Genomic DNA, 19,540 nt, shown 5'->3' on the forward strand with positions numbered 1-19,540 from the left:
TTGTGAATCGTGATCCTTGCAGTCTTAAGTCAGTTTTAGAGAAATTTATCAAGTAAGGAGTTAAAGGAAACTGAAAATATTACTTACAGTCAAAGGTCAATATGTGACCTCTGGCAATAATATGAATAAAGAGCAGGCCTTGGTTTGCTTTTAGGATGTTGAGAGTCATGGGTTAACGCTGTCTCCTTGCTCGTGTGGTTTAATCTGTCCTAAGTTCAGATGCAGGGAGGTGCTACCCGAACACACTGGTGCCTGTGTGGACCCTGGTACTCCTGAGCCTCAGCGCTGATGCCTGACCTGAATTAGTGCTGTGAAGTCAACCATGGAAATGACTCAGTGGCACTGCAGGCCAGTGGAGGAGGAGGAGGAGGAGGAAGACGGAGGAGTGAGAGTGAGAGTGAGAAAAAGAGGTTTCACTGCCTACAACAGGTGTGATAGGAAAGACTGAGTGGGATGCTGAATGCGTGAGTGCATCTAGAGGGTTGTTGAAGTCGAGTGTTACAGCTTTAAATAACTGGCACAAGCACCTGCTGGGTGATTGTACATCAAATGTGGGGTTTTATGTAATTCAGAGAACTGATTCACATTGTCAAGAAGATGTTCTAGCATGGCTAAAATATTGTACTGGCATTAGCTGAAATTGTTGTATAATGATTGTTTAATTTTTGGATTTATTGCAAATTTGATTGTCATGGACAGTTACCAAATACACACGTGGGAGGTGTTTGTACCTGTGAAAGTCCACATTCCACCCAACACCTATGAATCACATGAAATATGCTCAGGCACGCTGTGGTCTCTCATCGGAAAAAAAAAAAAAAAAAATTCTCTTAACTCTCCCCTATCTGATGTTTTATGTCTCTGCCTCTCGATCGAGCAATCAGTTGATGTGGGCTCGAGGCTATTATGAAAAATAACCTCACCAGTCAACAGTTACACACTGCTCTGAGCCCTATGGTTTACCAGGGAGGTGAAAATACCCGAGTGGCGCAGTCCAAAACCCCAGCTCAAATTACTGTTGTTACATCAAACATCTCCTTTGGTCACGATAATAATAACCGCAGCTCTGGGGGGAAAACAAGGCCCAGTGACGCTCGAGAGTGCATGGAAACAGAGGGGCACAGAGCCCTGAAACACAACTCCACAAACTCATAGCTCATGGTTGACCATTTTAATCCCCCCCCCCCCCCAATTCATCAGATCCCCCACTATGTGGAGCTGCTGCCAGGGGACCCTGATCTGCCCCCCCCCAGTACCACAGACACTGGGAAGCAGCCAGAGCTGCAATGAAGGAGGGTCAATGGAGGGTCAAAGCAGAAAGCAGCCATGTTACTTTTGCACATGCATGCTCCATTACTTAAAACTACACATCTGCAGGTAATGCAGCAGTAACAGCAGGGGTGGCTCTGTGTTAAAAACACACACACTGACTTCAAGATGTAATTTCTGTCTTCTTTTAATAACAAAACAATTGACAATATAAAAAAGTATGTGATGACAACCATAATAAAATACTTAAACTGCTATGGCAACAAAAACATTCACATATCTTTCGACATATCTGCCTTTTTTTATCTTTTCATACAAACTATTTTCACTACACTCTGCAACCTAGATGATAGGAATTAAACTTACGAGGCATATAGCTACAGTACATAGCAATGTTTTAAGCCTTAAGACAACCAAGACACAAGGCCTCTGGAATGACAACAGAGGGAAAAGTCTTTTGCGTAGAGCAGCAAAAAGAGTTTTAGTGGATTCTACGCTGTGCTACTGAGTTGGTCGTCTGCCTGGTATAATATCAGGTTTTAGGTTGTGTGTACGTTTAGTTAAGAGGTTTCCGGCTGTTCCTCAACATTCAGACAGGGGCACATAAATAGATGCAAGAAATACTCCACATGGGATCAAATATACTGAATCACTCCAAGTACCAAAAGTAATGCCATGCTCCTCTTTTAAGACTGGGGAATCACACATTTATAAAGTTTAAGATGGATTATTACATTAGTATGTAGTAAAAATTGAGATTTATTCTCGACCCAGTTTTTGTAGTAGCTTAAATCTGTCTCTGTTAGTTGAATGTAGGTATATTGTGTGTGTATATGCTAACATCCCGGACTAAAAGGCTGAAATACTCAGATGAAAGAATTTCAATTCCACATTATGCATACAACCAGGAAATAAACTCTAGAAGTGTCATTATTTCAGTCAGAAGGCAAAGAGGCAAAGTTGTTTCTGGGACTTCCAACATCTTTCACATACAGAAAAATTGTCAATTTATGGTTAAACTTTTAACTTTTCTCATAAACTGCTATGGTTGGTCTGACAGTCCCGTTGCTGGCAGGAACCGTCTCAGACACTGGGGGTAGGCTGGGCCTGCTGAGGGTTGCTGGCGGCTGTGGGGGTGGCCTGCCGGGGGAGCGTGTACATGGCACCGAGGAACTGGTCTGCGATGCGTCCGGCCTCGCGGAGCCCGCTGAGCAGGGCGCCGTGAACCGTGGCCGGGTAATTCCTGATGGTGTGCTCGCCGGCGAAGAACAAACGAGGGACGGGCTGAGAGGGAAAAGGGGGGGGGGGGGGACACATTGAGATTGATGTTGGATTGCCAGCATAATAAAGAATTAAAAGAAAATAGGGGGACTGCTGAGAGGGAGAGGAGGAGGAAGGGGAGGGGGAGGGGTGTGGTAGTAAACTGCCAGAAGTCATCAGTCTACGCATAAGTACGACTTGTTCGCATCAATCAGTGTGCCAACATCAAAACAGCTAAAAAAAAACAAAAAAAAAAACATCTGTGTTGGGGAAAAAAAACTGCTCTGCTTTGGTTTGGTTGAATATTGCAGCCAGACTGGGATGCCTTCTCTTCCTCACTTTCTCACACACATATACACTCTCATTCTCACCCCAAACGCAAACTTGTATGCTGGAATCAGCACCAAACCCCCCCCTCCACTCCACCATCTCTGTAGCATTTACCTGTGAGGCTCCTGGTATGGCGGGGCCAGGTGTGATGGGTTGCGCCATGAGGTCGTAGTCATTGCCCGAAGAACCTGCCGCGACGTACGAGTAGGAGCCCCGCGCCCAGGGGTCAGGCACGCCAACGGGTGACCACGGTTTCCTTCGGCTGCCATGACAACAAAAAAACAACACATTTTTTAAAGGATTTTCCATGATCATTTTAGAGGGACCTGTAAACAGCTGGATGGCAAACAGTTCCAACGCTGGCTTCCATGCATATGATTTTATCCCATTTGAAACCATAAACAAATGATTTATAACGATGGGTGGTTTGGATACGACTTCGCTTGCGAGTGCCTTTCACATATGCTCGCTGTGTAAAGTCGTGCTGGTTATGGGGGTCGACTAAGGAACGAATTTTGACATTCCACTCAAAGTAGTGGAAAAACCAGAGCAAACCCTAATGATTGAGCTTAGAAAAATATAGTTCAGCACCACTTTTCTGTAAATAACAAACATAATGAAGTTGTCCTTGAGCAAAACTGCCAGCTTTGTCAACTTATGTGGACACTGAATTTTTGAGAAGAATAAACAATATGGTATGTGGGCTTGGAAAAAACCAAATGTCTACTTGAATGTAACAGCAAAGTGCCTGGGTCTGAGTACCTGCGGTACAGAGCTGCTTCCAAATATTCCTTTGAGAATGGCCAGGCAGCGTCCGACAATAACGTCGTCACTGATGTTCTCCATGATGCCAGCGGCCTCACCAGCCATCAGAGCGAGCAGGATCGGGGCTGATGAGGGAACAGTCACACTTTGTTAGATATTTGTTGAAGAAAAACAAAAGGATTCATATGAAGGTGGTGCCATTTAAGAATGTACTGAACAGTCAAGAATTGTGATTTATCTAAATCAAATTAAAATCAAGAGCGTAACTGAAACTACAAGTGATCCTCTCTTCACCTTTGTAGAGGTTCCAGAAGAGGAAGAGTTCGCCCCGGCTTGCCGTGGTGGAGCCGACATGACCAAACAGGTTGACACTTGGATCCCAGAACACGCGGTCAAAACACAACACCACCTTTAGGCAGGGAGGAACACAAAGTTAAGAAAAAACAAAAAGAAACAGTCGCACAACAATTAAAGTGCTTATTTTAGACAAAAGCTTAGTTGCCTGTGAAGTACACCTCAAGTTCAGCACATTTACTGCCAACAGTCTTAGCTGTGTGAATGGTGGAGCTCCCTCTGCTGGGGATGAGGCATTAGTAGCAGCTCAGGTTGCATAATCATGCAGCACTCTCTCCTCTGTTCTGCAGCAGAATTAGGAGATAAAACTACTCTGCTGCAGATGATGCTCAGAGACAGAGAGAGAGAGAGAGTGTGTGCAGGAGCCGGTGGGTCAGGAGTGACGCAGAATGAGCACTCTGATCGGATTACAAACGCACTGGCAAAAAAAAAAAAAAAAAGCATCTTTCTTTCGCACACAACAGGCTCTGACTGACTCACGCCACTAACTGCCCACTGCTACACTCCCTGTCCCACCACTCCTCCATCTTCCACCAGGATGAAGCAACGAAACCTTTATCCATTCAGAGGAAGTAAGGGAATCCTGGATTTCTGAGCTGCATACTAACGCCCTGACTGATTTATAAAAGAAAAAAAAAAGAACAGACAGACTAGGGGAAGGAGGGAATTAGCTGAATACAGAGGGGATGCTGACTTGGCAAGCCCTAATAGAAAATGATACATGAGCCTGCGAGGAAAAACACTCAACAGATTTCTGAACGCTCATTGTGTTTTGGCTGCAGGAGCCTCTCTAAAAGCTGAAGGTCAAGTTGCCAATGTAAGGACACTGCAGCAGAAATAGCAGCAGCAGGTCTCCCCGAGGAACCACGTCCGGTGTGTTTCCGACAGGACGCACTACATGATTTAAAACCTGATTCTGATTTTGACATGGTGACTCATTTCAAGACTAGGCAGAGACCAAGGAGACAATCGACATGTTATTCTGTAGTGAATGGCTGATAGTGATTATACTTTAGACTGAAATCTGGATTGATATGAGTGCGATCCAGTAGTTTGAGGTGGCTGAGGAGGAAGGAAGGGGAGAATGAAGGAAGCTTGTTGTGATAAAGCCTAAGCACTGTATGGCACTAAAAGTGAGAAGTCCAACCTTGTTGAGGTTGCCAAAGCCCATCCTCTGTATGGCAGATGTTTTCCACTCAGGCAGCGGCGGGACGAACTGCACGGCGGGGGGCTGCTGCTTCAACACGCCGAGGGGCAGGGTGCACAGCACGGCGTCGCACTTGTATATGAAGGTCTGGGTCGTGGAGCGAGTGTTTACCGCTATCACCTCGCAGCCTGGAGTTTGAACAGATAAATAACCGTTTGAACATCACGTATGAAATCTGTGATGGAGCACAAACAAACACAGCTGTGAGCACATACCGGATGCTGTGTATCGGACCTGCCGCACTGCTGTGTTTAGTTTGATGTCCAAGCCTTCAGCCAGAGCCACGGGAACACAAGAGTAACCGTTCCTTACTGTCAGGTGGCTGCCAGTGAACTCAAAGTCATCATCCTGTGGAGAAATGAAATCAATAACCTGTCATCCCAGTGGCACAGTGTACTTCCTAATGTAATAAAACAGAAGGGCAGGAATATCTCATAACGTTACTCACACAGGATTGTAAGAGGCTTCAGGGTCTTTGCTAGAGAAGACCATTATCACGACTACACAGTTACGATGACTAAAAATGTGTACGTGTATATACCTGATCCCAGTGCTTGAGAGAAAGGGTGGAGAGGGGTGTAGCGTTGGCAAACTCCAAGTTGGCAAAGTGCCAGTCTAGGATCTGCCGATCCCTGGATGACAGGTAAACATCACTGTGGGAAAGAAGGGAAGGAAAGAGACGTAGTGATGTTTTCTGACAGCTATTCAAACACAAAAGAGACAGGTTTAGTCACATTACATTAACTGCAAACTAAAAAACAGGCAAATTGCGACAGGGCATAACACAGGTAAACATGTGCTGCTAAGGGCTGCAGGGCACCAACAAGCAAATGTGTTTTATAACCATTAAACATTAAATTTTTATTCCAACCACATAAGCAATATTGCTTGAAAATAGCCAGTCTAGCTCCTGATTAGAACAATTAATAAAAGTCGTCTTCTCGGAGATCTGCAGTTACAGTTACAACACAGGCTAATGCACTGAACAAAACAACAAGCTGCTGCTGCCTCTGTTTCCAGCTGGATTCAAATACATGCTTCAGAGCCATATTAGATCGGATATATATTATTAATGCGTATGTTGAGGAGATAATGGGGGATGAGTTACCTGGGTGGGTTGGCCTCCAGCTCCTGCAGCTTCTCCTCCAGTTTGACCTGCATCTCCACCAACTCATCATACTCCTACACGTAGAGAAGGCAGACAGCAAGGAGATGTCATTTGCACTGTATATACATCTTCATCTCATTCATATAGTGTCGCTGCTGGGAGGCTGCAATATGAAGCCTCTTTTTTTCCCCACAAATAACAAATAAAAATATTGATTGCAAATGCATATTAATGATCTGAAAAGAAAACTGTTGTACTTTTCGTGTATTACATCACCATCTTTACATTTTTTTAGTTACAGCTGACATTTAAATAGCATTGCATTCTTCTAATATTACTAATGTGCTAACAGTTTAGCTGTATATGTTTAAGTTTATTGCCAGCAATGCTCTCAAAAAGTTAATCCAAGACTTAAGGAGTTGGTGAGGTCTTGAACTAGGTGATAGTGTATGGCATGCACATACATGTGAGTGTGTGTGTCTACAAAGTACACACCCAGAGGGTTTCAGGTCATGTAGAAAGGACAAGCAGTCTTGAATGAAAGGGCTGACTCAACCTGTTCATCAGTTCACCACAACAGGATCAACCATGACAGCAACGCAGAGTCTGGCAGTACCACCTACCACGCCAGGCCCCAGGACACAGCTGCACTGACTCAACATTAAATCTGTGTTATCTATATAAATCTATATGTCCCAGACACAGCCACTGCCTTACTACCCTTAAAATCTCATTATATGGTGTAGTCATGCATGTCATGTGCGCACACACTCTTAAATGTCCATTCTGCCTTCCTGAGAACATGTGTGTGTGTGTGCATCCGCAGACGTACAGTCAGACCGTGATTCAAGGCCTTGAAGTGGTTTCTCAGACAGCGGATGGGTCGCAGACAAATCCAGTTCAGACACCAGCTGCGTTTAAACCAACTAAAACCTCCTTCTAAAATACACCCATAGCAGTAGTGGAGGTGATTTGTCCGCACCAAAAATAAAACAGCAGCATTCGCTCTAATAATACATCCTACTGAGGCATTAAACCACTTAAACATAGCCTGTCTTGTTTACTTAGATAGCACAGCATTAAAATTCTAAGAGGCACCCTAGCAGTACGTAAAATATCCCTTTTACATGCTGGTACTTCCTCAGCAAAATAATACGCAGGTTCTATCCTGCAAATTGTGGTGGTTGACCTTCTGACCTTTTGATACACCTAATTATCAACCCAGGAAATCTAATATTTCTTCAAAGTAGTTCAAACTGCAGCAACTGAAAATACAGACACTGTGTATTACCCACAACACCACAAGACACAGTTGGAAATGGTTAGCTTTTAAACTTAACTGCTGTGACTAGATTATTTTAAGTCCTGCAGTCTGGTTGCTGCCTGATCCAAGAGGACTGAGGAAGTAATGAAAGTGTCACATAGGAATCTCTTCTGGACAACCAGTCTAGATAACTGTCTGCAGCTTGAAACTATGTGCAGGAAGTATAAGAAGATGTAACAGCTTTGTTGTTACTTTCCCCTATGTCACTCTTCAGCTTTTTTATTCGCATTTCTCTCTCTTTTCTGAAATAGTATTCGAGCTCACTTTGCAGAGCGCGGTGAGGTCGCGGTGTTTGCTCTTCACCAGGAACTCGGCTGTGATGTCTCTGGGTGGTTTGACTTCGCTGGCCTCTTTGTACTGCTGATGGAGCTCCTTAATCCGCTCCTTAGTGGTCACCATCTGAGAGGAAAATGAAAGGAAAAAGGGAGTAAAAGGGAGGGAGAGGAAGGTGGTTGTGAGATGATGGTGGATGACAGGAAAGAACCTGCCTTGCACTTTAAAGGCTGCCATCGGATCTGTCAGCAACTCACTAGAGCTGCATCTTGTAGCTGACAAAGCAGCAGATGGCTGTAATGTTTTAATTAGATGCCGACAGGTCAGATTTTTTTGCTTTCTTTCTCTTTTTCATACAAACGTGAGAGGAGTTTTGAAAATAAATTCTCCACCCAGAAAGTGGAAAATGAAAAGTTTATCACCGCAATGCAGGATTTCCCTATGAAATAATAAGTGGCAGCCTGACTAATGTAACTTATTCTCACCTTGTTGAGAAGATCCCTGAGATCCTCCTGAGTCTTTACAATCTTCTTCCAGTGCTCTATTTGCTCATCTTTTACATGCTTCTCCTGCAGCCTGCACATACACACAGACACAAGATTAGAATTAGTTTGTGTGTTATCTGTATACATCTCCTCTTTGGACACATCTGTCACAGTCTCCTGTGTGTGAGCTTGTGCGGTGTACGTCGCACTCACTGTATGACCACCTCCAGGGCCTGTCCCAGAGAAACAGGTTTGTTGTTGAGGAAGTTGAAGTCCAGCTGGTGGCTGAGGTAGGAGGTGGCCTCCAGCAGTCTGTTGAACTCTTGCTCCACCATTTCATCTTTTTCTTTCGGCACCTGGACACACACACACACACACACACACGATCACATGACAAGGACACTGGGCTATCAGTAATGCTAGAGACACCAGATGAAACCAATGAATCTATAAAGACATATTAGTGACTAAGTATTATCACCAGTTCAATAGCAGAATCTTATTGATGGAATTTACAGTGTTTCTACTATAAATCTGTTCATATTTCAACTTGCATTTAAGTCATTGATTGACTTATTGTACATAAACAAGACGCATAAATAATACAGCCACTGCCTCTAAAAGACAAATCCCCAAATATTCCATATCTCGATGAACATGCAGTAACAGATTTAAAACATGCTTCCATGCTAGAATAGCAACAGTTTTGGAGACAAAGTATTACTAAAACAGAAATCCACACTTGATATTCTTGACTGATTTGAGCAGAACGATATGTATGTTTCACTACAAATACTTATCCATACAAGCTACAATTTAGCCAGGGGTGTTATCAGATTATTTCTACAGAATTTCTGTTAGTACCAGATTAGATCTTGTTTTCATGTCAAATGAAACATTCACAAATCTTAACAGAAACCTCCAACATTTTAAAGATGAAACTAAGTCTTATTGCGTGGATATTCCCTTTAATAAACAGGGGTTAATCAATGATGATTACGACAGTGAAAGTTTAATGTGAGCTGATGATCTGTTTCTCGTTTGATCTCCTATGTGGATATGAAGTGGTGAGTTACATGGAGTAAAACTGAATTAATTTTAAATGACTGAACGTGAAAGTGATTGAAAATTAGGTAAGGAATGGATTAGGTAAATAAACCAATACATACACTTGTGCACCGTTCACCCTTTAGTAGTTCACCAAAAAGATGAACATGGAAGGGGGTTGAGAAGACAAAGAGGGGAGGGGGGAGAGAGAGAGAGAGAGAGAGAAAATATTAAGTAAACACAACTTTAACCTCAAACAGGTTTGCACAAAAGTAAAACATGTACATTTAATTTGCCTTTTCCTGCAGAGGAGGAAACCAGTCACACATGATGTAGATGCTTCCAAGAGCCTTCTTCAATGGAAGTGCCCTGAACATGAACCTAAACATCCTACTACTGTTGCTGCCACTTGATGGACAGAACAAAAAAATGAGAGGGAAAAAACACTGTTTGTTTCTAATTTAATTACATTAGGCTTATATCCGTTTTCTATCCTCTGAAAGGAACAGGAGCTGTTGTGGATGACACGCAAGGGTAAGCAGTTAAATGCATCCACCATTCATTGTGTTTTTGTGGCTCATGGAAAGCCAGATCCTCGCCTCAGGACAACAACAGGCTCGGAAAACAGCTATAAACCCAGACACAGAGCATTCAGTGCCAAGAGAGAACTCTTGCACGTATATAAACAAATTCTGTTGAAGGAAGTAAACAACACAAGGTCCCGGTTTGAAAAATGTAGTTGGGATACACATATCTAATGCAGATGTAGCTGCACTGCCCTGATGGGTGGTTATTTTTGAGGTTAGCTGTTTGTAAGAGAACTTCACCTAAAGCAGAGCTGCGAATGTCATAATGGCTGAAGCAGGCATGTATTTTCAAGCATCAACTGGCTACATTAAACCACATCCACGCCTCTGCTGCCATTAGCGTCTTGCCATCCACCAAGCTGTGAAGTAATTTCTTGCCTTTCACGAGAAAATCTGGGATTTTTGTGGATAACGATTAACGGAAAATGCAGCCTTTTTACAACTACGGTAAATATTTAATCACCCATAAGGTATCTCAGGATTCTTCTTGTTAAATGTGAGGAATACCCTGAGGAGCTTGGCTGTGGCAGGATAATGGACGAGAGAGAGGCAGCTCAGTTCACTCATGAAGATATTATACTCACAGCCTGGCCATTGGCTTCATACAGCGGACACTTCTGTTTGATCTTGGCCAGCTCCATGTTAACCTGCTTGCTGATCACTGCCATGGGATTCCCTCCTGAAAGAGTAAAAAGACTTAACTGACAGTGACACAGCATATGTATTGGACAATATCACCCTCTACAGGTGGATCTAAGTAACTGCAGGATCTCTGCGGGAAAACAGGCCATTATCTGGCTCTATTAAAGCAGTGACCTCAAATCATGTGCTACTGAGAACCATGTGCGTGTTTTCATTCCAACCAAAAATAACACAGACTAATCACTTGCATCCTGAACTTAAGTTATGCCTCTAAGATCAGCTGTTGTAGTATTCATTTGGAATGAAAATGTAAAAACACTTGCACCTCGATAGCATTCAACTTTGACTTAATGTTGTGATTGACTTCAGTATTTGTGTAATAAAAAAAGAAAAAAGAATCAGATTCATACCTAGGCCTGTCACCACCATGGCTCCCAGATCAGCAACATAATTGCCCTTCCTAAATGTGGCCACTCTGCCTCCAACACGGTCCTACATAGAGAAATGAGGTAAAAATTTTAATAACAACATGATAAACTTGCAGCAGTTGAAAATGATAAAATCTCAGTTGAGAAAATGTGACTAAATAAAAAGTTATACCTGAAATAACATAAATAAAAACCCTGTGGGTGACTTACCCTGGCCTCTAATACTGTAACATCCATCCCAAAGCTCTGTAGTTGCCTGGCTGCAGCCAGGCCTGACACACCTCCACCAATAATTATAACCTTCCCAGTCTTCTTAGCTGCAATGACAAGCAGGGAGTCTATTAATTAGGTCATCGTCTTTAAAACGCTGACCATTTCAAGGTCAGTGTATCTGAATGCTTTTGGCTACACATCCAAATGTTAGACAACAAATTTGAATGATTTGAATGAACTCACTGGGTAAAGGCTTGACCCTCTTGTAAATGCCAAAGTTAATGAGACCATGTCTTTCTAAGTAGCTGTGTATCCTGTGGACCAGCACTGCATCACCTAAAAAAGACAAAAAAAAAACAAAAAGGAAGAAAGACAACAAAAGTACATTACATTTCAACTCCTATAGGACTACAACATTCTTGAAAAAAAAAGGAAAAAATGATAAAGTAGAAAAGTAAAAGGGAAGATTCTGTTTAATTTAATGTCTCACTGTTGTATGGAGCTTCAAGCTGCTGGGCTGTGGCCTCAAAGGTCAGCTGTATCTTGGGGTTGTCCAGCCACAGTTGGAGCTGGATGAGGTTAACGTGAATTAAGAAACTGTTGTAAATATGCCCATAGTCCTTAGTCTTTGAACACACTGTACTGTGTTTATATTGGCACTTACTGTACGGTTGCGAATGTAGAGGAAGACCTTCTGAGTCTGCTGGGGACCACTGATGATGTCAGGGAAGCAGGCGGCCTCCTGGGATGTCATACGGTCATGGGGAAGACGGCTCTGGAAAGCAGCTCCTTCCACACCTACAAATAAATAACGCACATCTCGACTTTGTTAACACTGAACATCGTCTAGGGCCAATTAAAGACCAAAAGAAACTGTCTTCGTGTCAGTGACAGACAGAGACAGAGAACAATTTCCACATTATCATATAGAGATGTTTCAGGGGAAAAAGAAGTTTACCAGAGCTTTTAAATTACATATTTTAATTTTCTTTCCTCAGCCATGACATCAGTTTCACGTCACTGCTCTCACATGAGGCCTCACCAGATGGTTCCTCTGGTTCACTGTCATTCTCTTCCTCTGCTGGTGGAGCTGGAGGAGGGATGACCTGCTTCCTCTCTTTCTCTGCCTTGGCATTCCTCTCCTCCTCAGAGTAATATTCGTCCTCAGACAGATTGGCCAGGCTCTCGTCCATCTCGCGGTACTCCACCTGCAACAGTAGGCACAATAAAAGCATCATTAAAACCAGCATTACCGAATCTGATCGGGTGGTGTGCTCCCACTTCAAGTGCCAAAATCTCTCTGGGAGGAAGGGACAAATATCCTGAATGTCACGCTGCAAAGAACACAAGAAATCACTTCTGTTTCTAATTTCCACTAAGACAATTCTGAAAGTGAGAACTTGTGAAGATACAGATTAATAATTGATTGCGGAATATAGAGAATTTTGCTAATGCCAAATTAAACTAATTTCGTTTTTGCAAAATCTTCTCCTCCCAAAGCGTGCAGAAACCTAAAATGTTTACTTTTGCTCGCTTTCGTCGACTTGTCCTACGGACTTCAGCCGAGTCCTGGTCTGCCCCCCCAGGGCCTGCCTGGTGGGGCAAAGGGGCTCCTCCAGGTTCCCCACTCGGGGATGACCTCTCTTTCTTCTTTGTATCCATAGCTCCCGCAGCTGAGGCTGAGGGACCGGTCTGGGCATCAGACATCTGGGCCCTATCTCCTCCTGCTGCACCAGCAGAGGATGAAGAGGAGGAGGAAGAGGAGCCAGCATCTGACTTCTTGCTAGACAGCATTATGGAGGATGTTGGAGGCCTCTCCTGAACAAATGGGAAAGAGGAATGAGATGAAACCCTTAAAAATTAAACACACAAGAAGCCCAAGTTGCAATCATTTTTAAGTGAAAGTGGTTTAAGTGGCTTAAATTTCAATATTCAAAATTGTATAACCAATGAAAGATAATTGCAAATTATTAGATGAAAATGATGAAGTGTGGGTTGTGTGTGCTGGAAAAAAAACAAAAAACAAAAAAAAAAAAACAAACAACAATTTAATGAGTCTACCCTTCATTACGGCACTTTGAGGCATTCCCAATAAAGAACACAAATTTATTGTATGACAATTTTAGTCTACAAAAGCTAATGTATAAAAACTACAAAATCCATGTTATCTCAATGGTGCTTTGGTTAAGATATAAACACATATCAGACACCCCTATGTCAACTGGTCACTTTGCTGGTGGGGTCAGTGAATGCATCTGCTACAATAGGCTAACAAGCACCAAATACTGACAGGCTTTTTTTTTTTTTTTTTTTGAATCACCCAAAAATGTCACATCTGTATCTCTGAATGGTTTAAATAATGTTATCTGTGCATGAATGTCATGGTTTTATGAAATGAGGGCTCCATGGTACAGTAACCTTGTCTTGTTTTACCCATTTCTCCGTGCACCTGGTAATATCCATTCAAACACTAAGAAATGAAGACAGAACCAGAAATATTGTTACGAGCAGGACCAACTGAAAAGAAATGTTGGCCGTTTAAAATGCAGCGAGTGAAATGTTACGTACATTACCGTTTTGAAAACCAAGTAACAAATATCAACTTAATAATACAACATAATTCACTGTGACTCGGTTATTTAGCGAGACTTCATTAAGTCAAGTCGAGTGAGAATTCCCAGTGGAGAAAACCTGATATGGCTGCATGTGTTCCCTTTCGCTGGAAACATCTGCTGTATTCAGACCGTTAGTGTTTCTTTGATTGCCATCTAGACCAAATGGTCTAACGTTAGCTAACAAGTTAACTGCAAAGCTAGCAGCAGAATGCTAAGGCTATCAACGTTAGCTTAGCTAACGGTAGCTTTGTACTTGACAGCGACGTGAATATAGCATACCTGAAGACAAAATAACACTGCCTTAATGGTGCATTGCAATACAAGCTGTGCTCCAAACATAGATCTGAATCGCTTCTACGTGTATCTCCTCTGAAATTTATCTAATGAGACCATGCTACGTTAGCTAACACCGCTAACAATAGACCGAGGCTAGCACCGACAGAGGCAGAGTAGCAGGTGCGACCTAGTGAGAAAGAAAGCACCGGCTTCGCTTGCAAGAGGATCTGATTAAATAAACGGACAGTTAAATTCTTAGTAAACTTCCCTATATCATGGACCGCTGTTTTAGGAGATAATAATGAGAATCAAATATTAAAAACATTAATATTACCTCTCAAACCTCCGAAGATGTCAACACAAAGACGGCACAGTAGCAGGTCCCCCCCCTCTCAATGAACTCTTCCGTGATTGGTGGATGGAAAACGTTATCCAACACCACTCAGCGAAACTATTGGTCAAAATAACTGTCAATCTAAAAGAAGGCAGGGATTTGCTCATACTCTCACTGCAGTGGGTTGATCTTTTAAATGTTCTGGTCTAGTCTCTACAATGTTCTTTAAATACATATCTGCATTTAACATAACATATCTGTTTTCTAACAAAAAAGTGGGAAATAATTTGAGTTGAATTTTTCTTTTGTGGCTGATTGGGGTTCAGCGTTTCCGCCCCACTTATCTTGTCTTTCGTTTACTGTTTGGGAAACGACAAAACCGATCCCAGATCGGGGCTTGTCTGCCCTGCAGGCAAACTGACGACGTCAGCCTGGGGAGAAGAACAGGGATGGGGAGGGAAAGGTGGGGGTGGACAGGTAAAGGTGCTCTGTTCCGTCGCGCCTACTACTCAGGGAAGCACACCGATGTGTTGTTGACTCCTTTGTTTTTTCGTTTGGAGCCGGCTGTGTGTAAGTAACACCTAAAAAGCTGATTTAAATCGAAAATATACATGTTGGTTCCTCAATTTAACCATTTCTCTTAACCAGCGAGTTCAAAAGTAGGCAAAAAAGTCAGTCCTCTGATCTGTGTTTTGCTCTCGGCTAATCTGGGTGTTGCTGGTATTTGGGAATCAAGATTTTTGCATGTGTTGTGAAGCCTTTTAAATGAGGTTGTATTGTGCTGGGGTTTATGCATCATCCCATATCAAAATGAGAGACACCAAAGAAGTTGGGAAGTTTTTAGGGTGAAAGCAGAGAAAGGAAAAGCTATATTAGGAAGTATTTCATTTGTTTGCCATTACTATTGTATGATAAACTTGAAGTAAGGTAGAATACATAGTAAAACAAGCTGTTTGACATTCTAAACAACAGGAAAAAGAAAATGGTGAAACAAGAGAAGGCGTCAGCCAACCGGCCTGACAACACCGCCTTCACTCAGCAGAGGCTTCCGGCATGGCAGCCCATGCTCTCTGCAGGCATCGTCATCCCAGGGTTTGTCCTCATTGGTCTGGCATTCATCGGCATTGGCGTCGCCCTCTTTGTCACTTCACGGGGCATCCAAGTGTTGGAGGTACAAATGACCTCTGAAAGTAATAATCAGTCTGGTGTCATGCTTAGAAACAAGGGTCAAATGTCACCAGCAAAAAGAGAGGACGAAGAGAACAAACTTTCAGTCAGTGTTAAAACAATCTGTTTCCATTGTTGAGATGACATTTTTGGTATGTGACTGATTCTGTTATCTGCTCACAGTCTTGTCGGTTGTAAGTGATGCATACTCGTAGGTTTAAAGAGGAGTGGTGTCTATGGCAGACAATGGAGATAGGTGTTGTAGCCATTAATAATTAACAATAACCTTTCTTGTTCTTTCCCACACAGATAGACTACACTGGGGTTGAGCAGAACTCACCATGCTTCCCGTGCACTGACCAAAATCGCAAGAACTGTGTGTGCGATGTGAACTTCTCCATTGACACACTCTTTCAGGTTACAGTGGACCATTGCACACAGTCACACACAAACAGTACTTTACAATTTGTCAAGTTGAACTATTCTCCTGACTCTGACCCTCGGCTGTGTTTTTGTGATCCCATTTTCCTCCACAGGGGCCTGTGTTCTTTTATTATGGTTTGTCCAACTACTTCCAGAACTACAGAAAGTATGGTGTGTCTAAAGATGATTACCAGCTGTCTGGAGACCTGAGCTACTTCAAGGTGAATTAACAACATAGGATACTGAAAAAAAACAGACATCACAAACACACTGTTTTTAATTTCAAAGGGGAAAGCAAAATTCACATGTGCTCAATTAGGTAAAATTAAGTTTAAAAAAATACAATAAAAAGAATGAGCTGTGTTGAGTTCAACACAACCTTAGTCAAAAATATGGGTGCAGTTAATATTTTTTTAAATCAATTTAAGACTATGCAGGACCTAAAGCTGCATTGGTGGTAGCCCATCATGTCTTTGCCCAAACAAAGATTTCCAGCCTTTTATTTGAGCAATTAAAGCACCATTTTCTGTATCTTTTAAAGGCACCCAGTAGTACCTGTTCTCCCTATGAGTATGACAAGAACAACAAACCAATTGTACCATGTGGATCAGTGGCAAACAGCATGTTCAATGGTATGTAAAGGCATTAAAACAACTGCAGTGAATTTGGAATTCAAGTTATTTGCTGTGTCATTAAAGTGTTAATTCTTCTTCTTGTTGTTCAAGACACCTTCAAGCTGTTTCAGATTGTCAATGGTGCAAAGAAGCAGGTGTCCTTGGATGGAAAAGGGATTGCTTGGTGGACAGACTACAACATCAAATATAGAAACCCCTCTGTCACACCTCTGAAGAACGCCTTCAATGGTAGTAACTGCTGTTCACTTTACTGAAATTTGTTACCTGTTCTGTTGAAGCTATGAAACATCACATTATAACTCACATTGTTCTTTATATTTATCAGTTAGAAATCATGATAGATGATTAAAAGTTTGACTTTCAGGTACTGTGAAACCCTTATTTTGGTCCAAGCCTGCTTACGAGTTGGACCTGTCAGACCCTGCCAACAATGGCTTCATCAACCAAGACTTCCTGGTGTGGATGAGGAGGGCGGCCCTTCCAAATTTCAGAAAGCTGTATCGACGAATCACTGACGGTGATTATGCACAGGGTCTGCCAGCTGGAAACTACACACTGGAAGTTTCCTACAGTATCCTTACACATGTTACAGATGCAGTGGTGAGATAAAGGATGGTGCTCAGCGGTATTGGCAGATAGGTTTGTGTAGTGCTTAAAGAATATGGCACACATTTTTCACTTGGACTTTATTTACATCTTCTTTTTTTGTAAGGCAGGCTTAATCAAATGACACACCAAAAGCCTAAAACACATAATTTTCAATGCTCAATCTGTAATAAGACATTTATGCATTTCATTTTCTGCTTATTAAAGACATTTCACTGGTTCATGTCGACAGACAGTAGTTCCTAAGCAATGGCTTTAAAATTAATCTTATTCTGTTAATGTCACAGCATGATTACGAGTCACAAGAGTTAGCTTTAGATAGTCTGTGGAAGACTGTGATTTTTATATCACCAAGTCTGGATAATAAACCAATCCTCAGGTGATAATTTTACATAAATAGAGTGGTTAAATAGTTTCAATCATCAATAATCTACATGGGAAGATTTACAGATCTCCAAATCAGCCTAAAGAGGTCAGGCATTGAAATGTCCCTGTGTTTCATGTTATATTACACCCACTGCAGCCTGGTCTAACTTGTTTTACCGGTTGGGTGTGGTTCTGTTTTTTATCTGAGCAGAGTAAACACAGTGACTCAGGATTTCCTTGAGGTGCAATAAAACAGGCAAATTTCTGATGTCAAGTAAATGAGTTAGGTAAATTAATTTTTCACATGATTGATTTGCATCTGCCTGGGCAAGTCCTATGTAAAGTTGTCAAAAGCATGTTTCATGTTACTTAAAGGAACCATAGCACTGTGTTGCCAAGTTTGATTCCTTTAAATCAAAGTCAAAATCATTAAAGTCAAAGGATGCCTTGAAAAAAACATTCAAATTCCTAAATACATGGGCTGAAACCTGCAAAATCAGTTGTATGGCTCTTGATACGTTTTCCTGTATGTAATGCTTTTCAGTGAAAGTATTAGCATGCAGCTAATTTTTTTTCTACAATTGTCTGTATTTCCTTTCTTGGTGTATATCCTTAACATTTTGTCCCCCAGACTATCCTGTTCTGAGCTTTGGGGGCAGAAAGAAGGTGGTGTTCAGCAACGTCTCCTGGATGGGTGGCAAGAATGAGTTCCTGGGTATTGCCTATCTTGTTATTGGTTCAATGTGTGTCTTCATGTCCATAGTCATGCTCATTGTCTATGCTAAATTCAAGTTCCCAGAGGAGGACTGATTGCCTGGTCATGGACTATAGTTCAGTGAGGGTTTATCTACCCTGTCAACAATTTTTCTTTTTTTTTCTTTTTTACTCAATGAGATGATGACAGCACAGTTCAATGCTCACATAAAGGGGAGTATACAGCTAGAATCCACCTATGAACTGAAGTCACATTTGTTATTTTGGACATGAAGATGTCTTGAAAGGTGAAGAAAAAGCCTCACTTTGAGAGGCAGGACTTGAGTTGCTCCATTGACTGCAAAATCTTTGTGGACTTCATACATGTGCTTGTCTGTAGCACATCTGTGCAAAAACACTACAAAATCAGCTAATAATCATCACCTGCAGAGCAGCTGTATAAAAATTGTCTATTGTTGGTATCTCAGATCCATCAGGGACAAGCTAGGCAGAAGTGGTATTCACTGTGTGCATGCTGATAATTGGCTGAGAAATGGAGACATACAGTAGGGTCCAAAGTGTACATATTCTACTTTGTAAATTATGAAATGAACATTTTCCAGTTAAAGCAGTTCAGTTTATGCAACTGTAGTCTGCTGTGTTTTTCTCAGGCTTAAGGAAGTCTCATACAATATTTCTTAAACTTTTCTTCATCATCACAAAATGAACTGCCCCCTCATTTTAGGTCAGTAATAACATTAAAGCCATAAATCATTTGATAAGCTATTTGATACTGGACAAGAAGTTACATTTTATTGTAAGTGTATGGGATGTGTAATGTAACTTGCAAATTTATGCTGTAGAAAATGAGAATATATTGCTCTGCTCTCTCAGGGATATGGTGTGCAAGCTGTCCAGCTAATGCTGTTCTCTACATGCTTTTATCACTTTTAACTGTGATTATTCTTTGAAACTGAGATTTTACTATTTGTGCTGATATTTATTTAATAAAACAAAACCATTATGTCGCATTCCTCCTTGTTTCACTTCCATAAGCATCAGTGTCATGCTTTCTTTTGATAATTGTAACATCCTGTGTTGGATTCCCACTGTCAGTCAGTAAAGTTTTTACC

The 19,540-nt window shown here is 41.8% G+C and overlaps 2 protein-coding genes across 2 annotated transcripts; one reads left to right on the top strand and one right to left on the bottom strand.

Moving 5' to 3' along the window:
- Positions 1-1,440: 1,440 nt before the first annotated feature.
- Positions 1,441-14,577, bottom strand: kdm1a (lysine (K)-specific demethylase 1a). The gene is given in 23 exon segments (XM_051078228.1): positions 1,441-2,553; positions 2,974-3,087; positions 3,089-3,121; positions 3,622-3,749; positions 3,919-4,033; positions 5,126-5,313; positions 5,401-5,533; positions 5,727-5,838; positions 6,294-6,367; positions 7,882-8,016; positions 8,376-8,466; positions 8,589-8,731; positions 9,545-9,562; positions 10,594-10,688; positions 11,062-11,143; positions 11,290-11,396; positions 11,536-11,628; positions 11,783-11,861; positions 11,957-12,090; positions 12,335-12,500; positions 12,817-13,110; positions 13,711-13,762; positions 14,518-14,577. Coding segments are annotated over 22 exon segments (2,580 nt in total). The 5' UTR covers positions 13,756-13,762; positions 14,518-14,577; the 3' UTR covers positions 1,441-2,352.
- Positions 14,578-14,932: 355 nt separating this feature from the next.
- tmem30b (transmembrane protein 30B) lies at positions 14,933-19,438 on the top strand. Its single transcript, XM_018663436.2, has 8 exons — positions 14,933-15,087; positions 15,490-15,688; positions 15,994-16,101; positions 16,221-16,328; positions 16,649-16,739; positions 16,833-16,970; positions 17,107-17,313; positions 18,346-19,438. Exons 2-8 carry the CDS (start codon positions 15,500-15,502, stop codon positions 18,522-18,524), a joined length of 1,020 nt encoding a protein of 339 aa, XP_018518952.1. The 5' UTR covers positions 14,933-15,087; positions 15,490-15,499; the 3' UTR covers positions 18,525-19,438.
- The last annotated feature ends 102 nt before the right edge of the window (positions 19,439-19,540 follow it).

The sequence above is a fragment of the Lates calcarifer genome, linkage group LG19 (assembly GCF_001640805.2).
Source record: "Lates calcarifer isolate ASB-BC8 linkage group LG19, TLL_Latcal_v3, whole genome shotgun sequence".
Taxonomy (NCBI): Eukaryota; Metazoa; Chordata; class Actinopteri; family Centropomidae; genus Lates; species Lates calcarifer.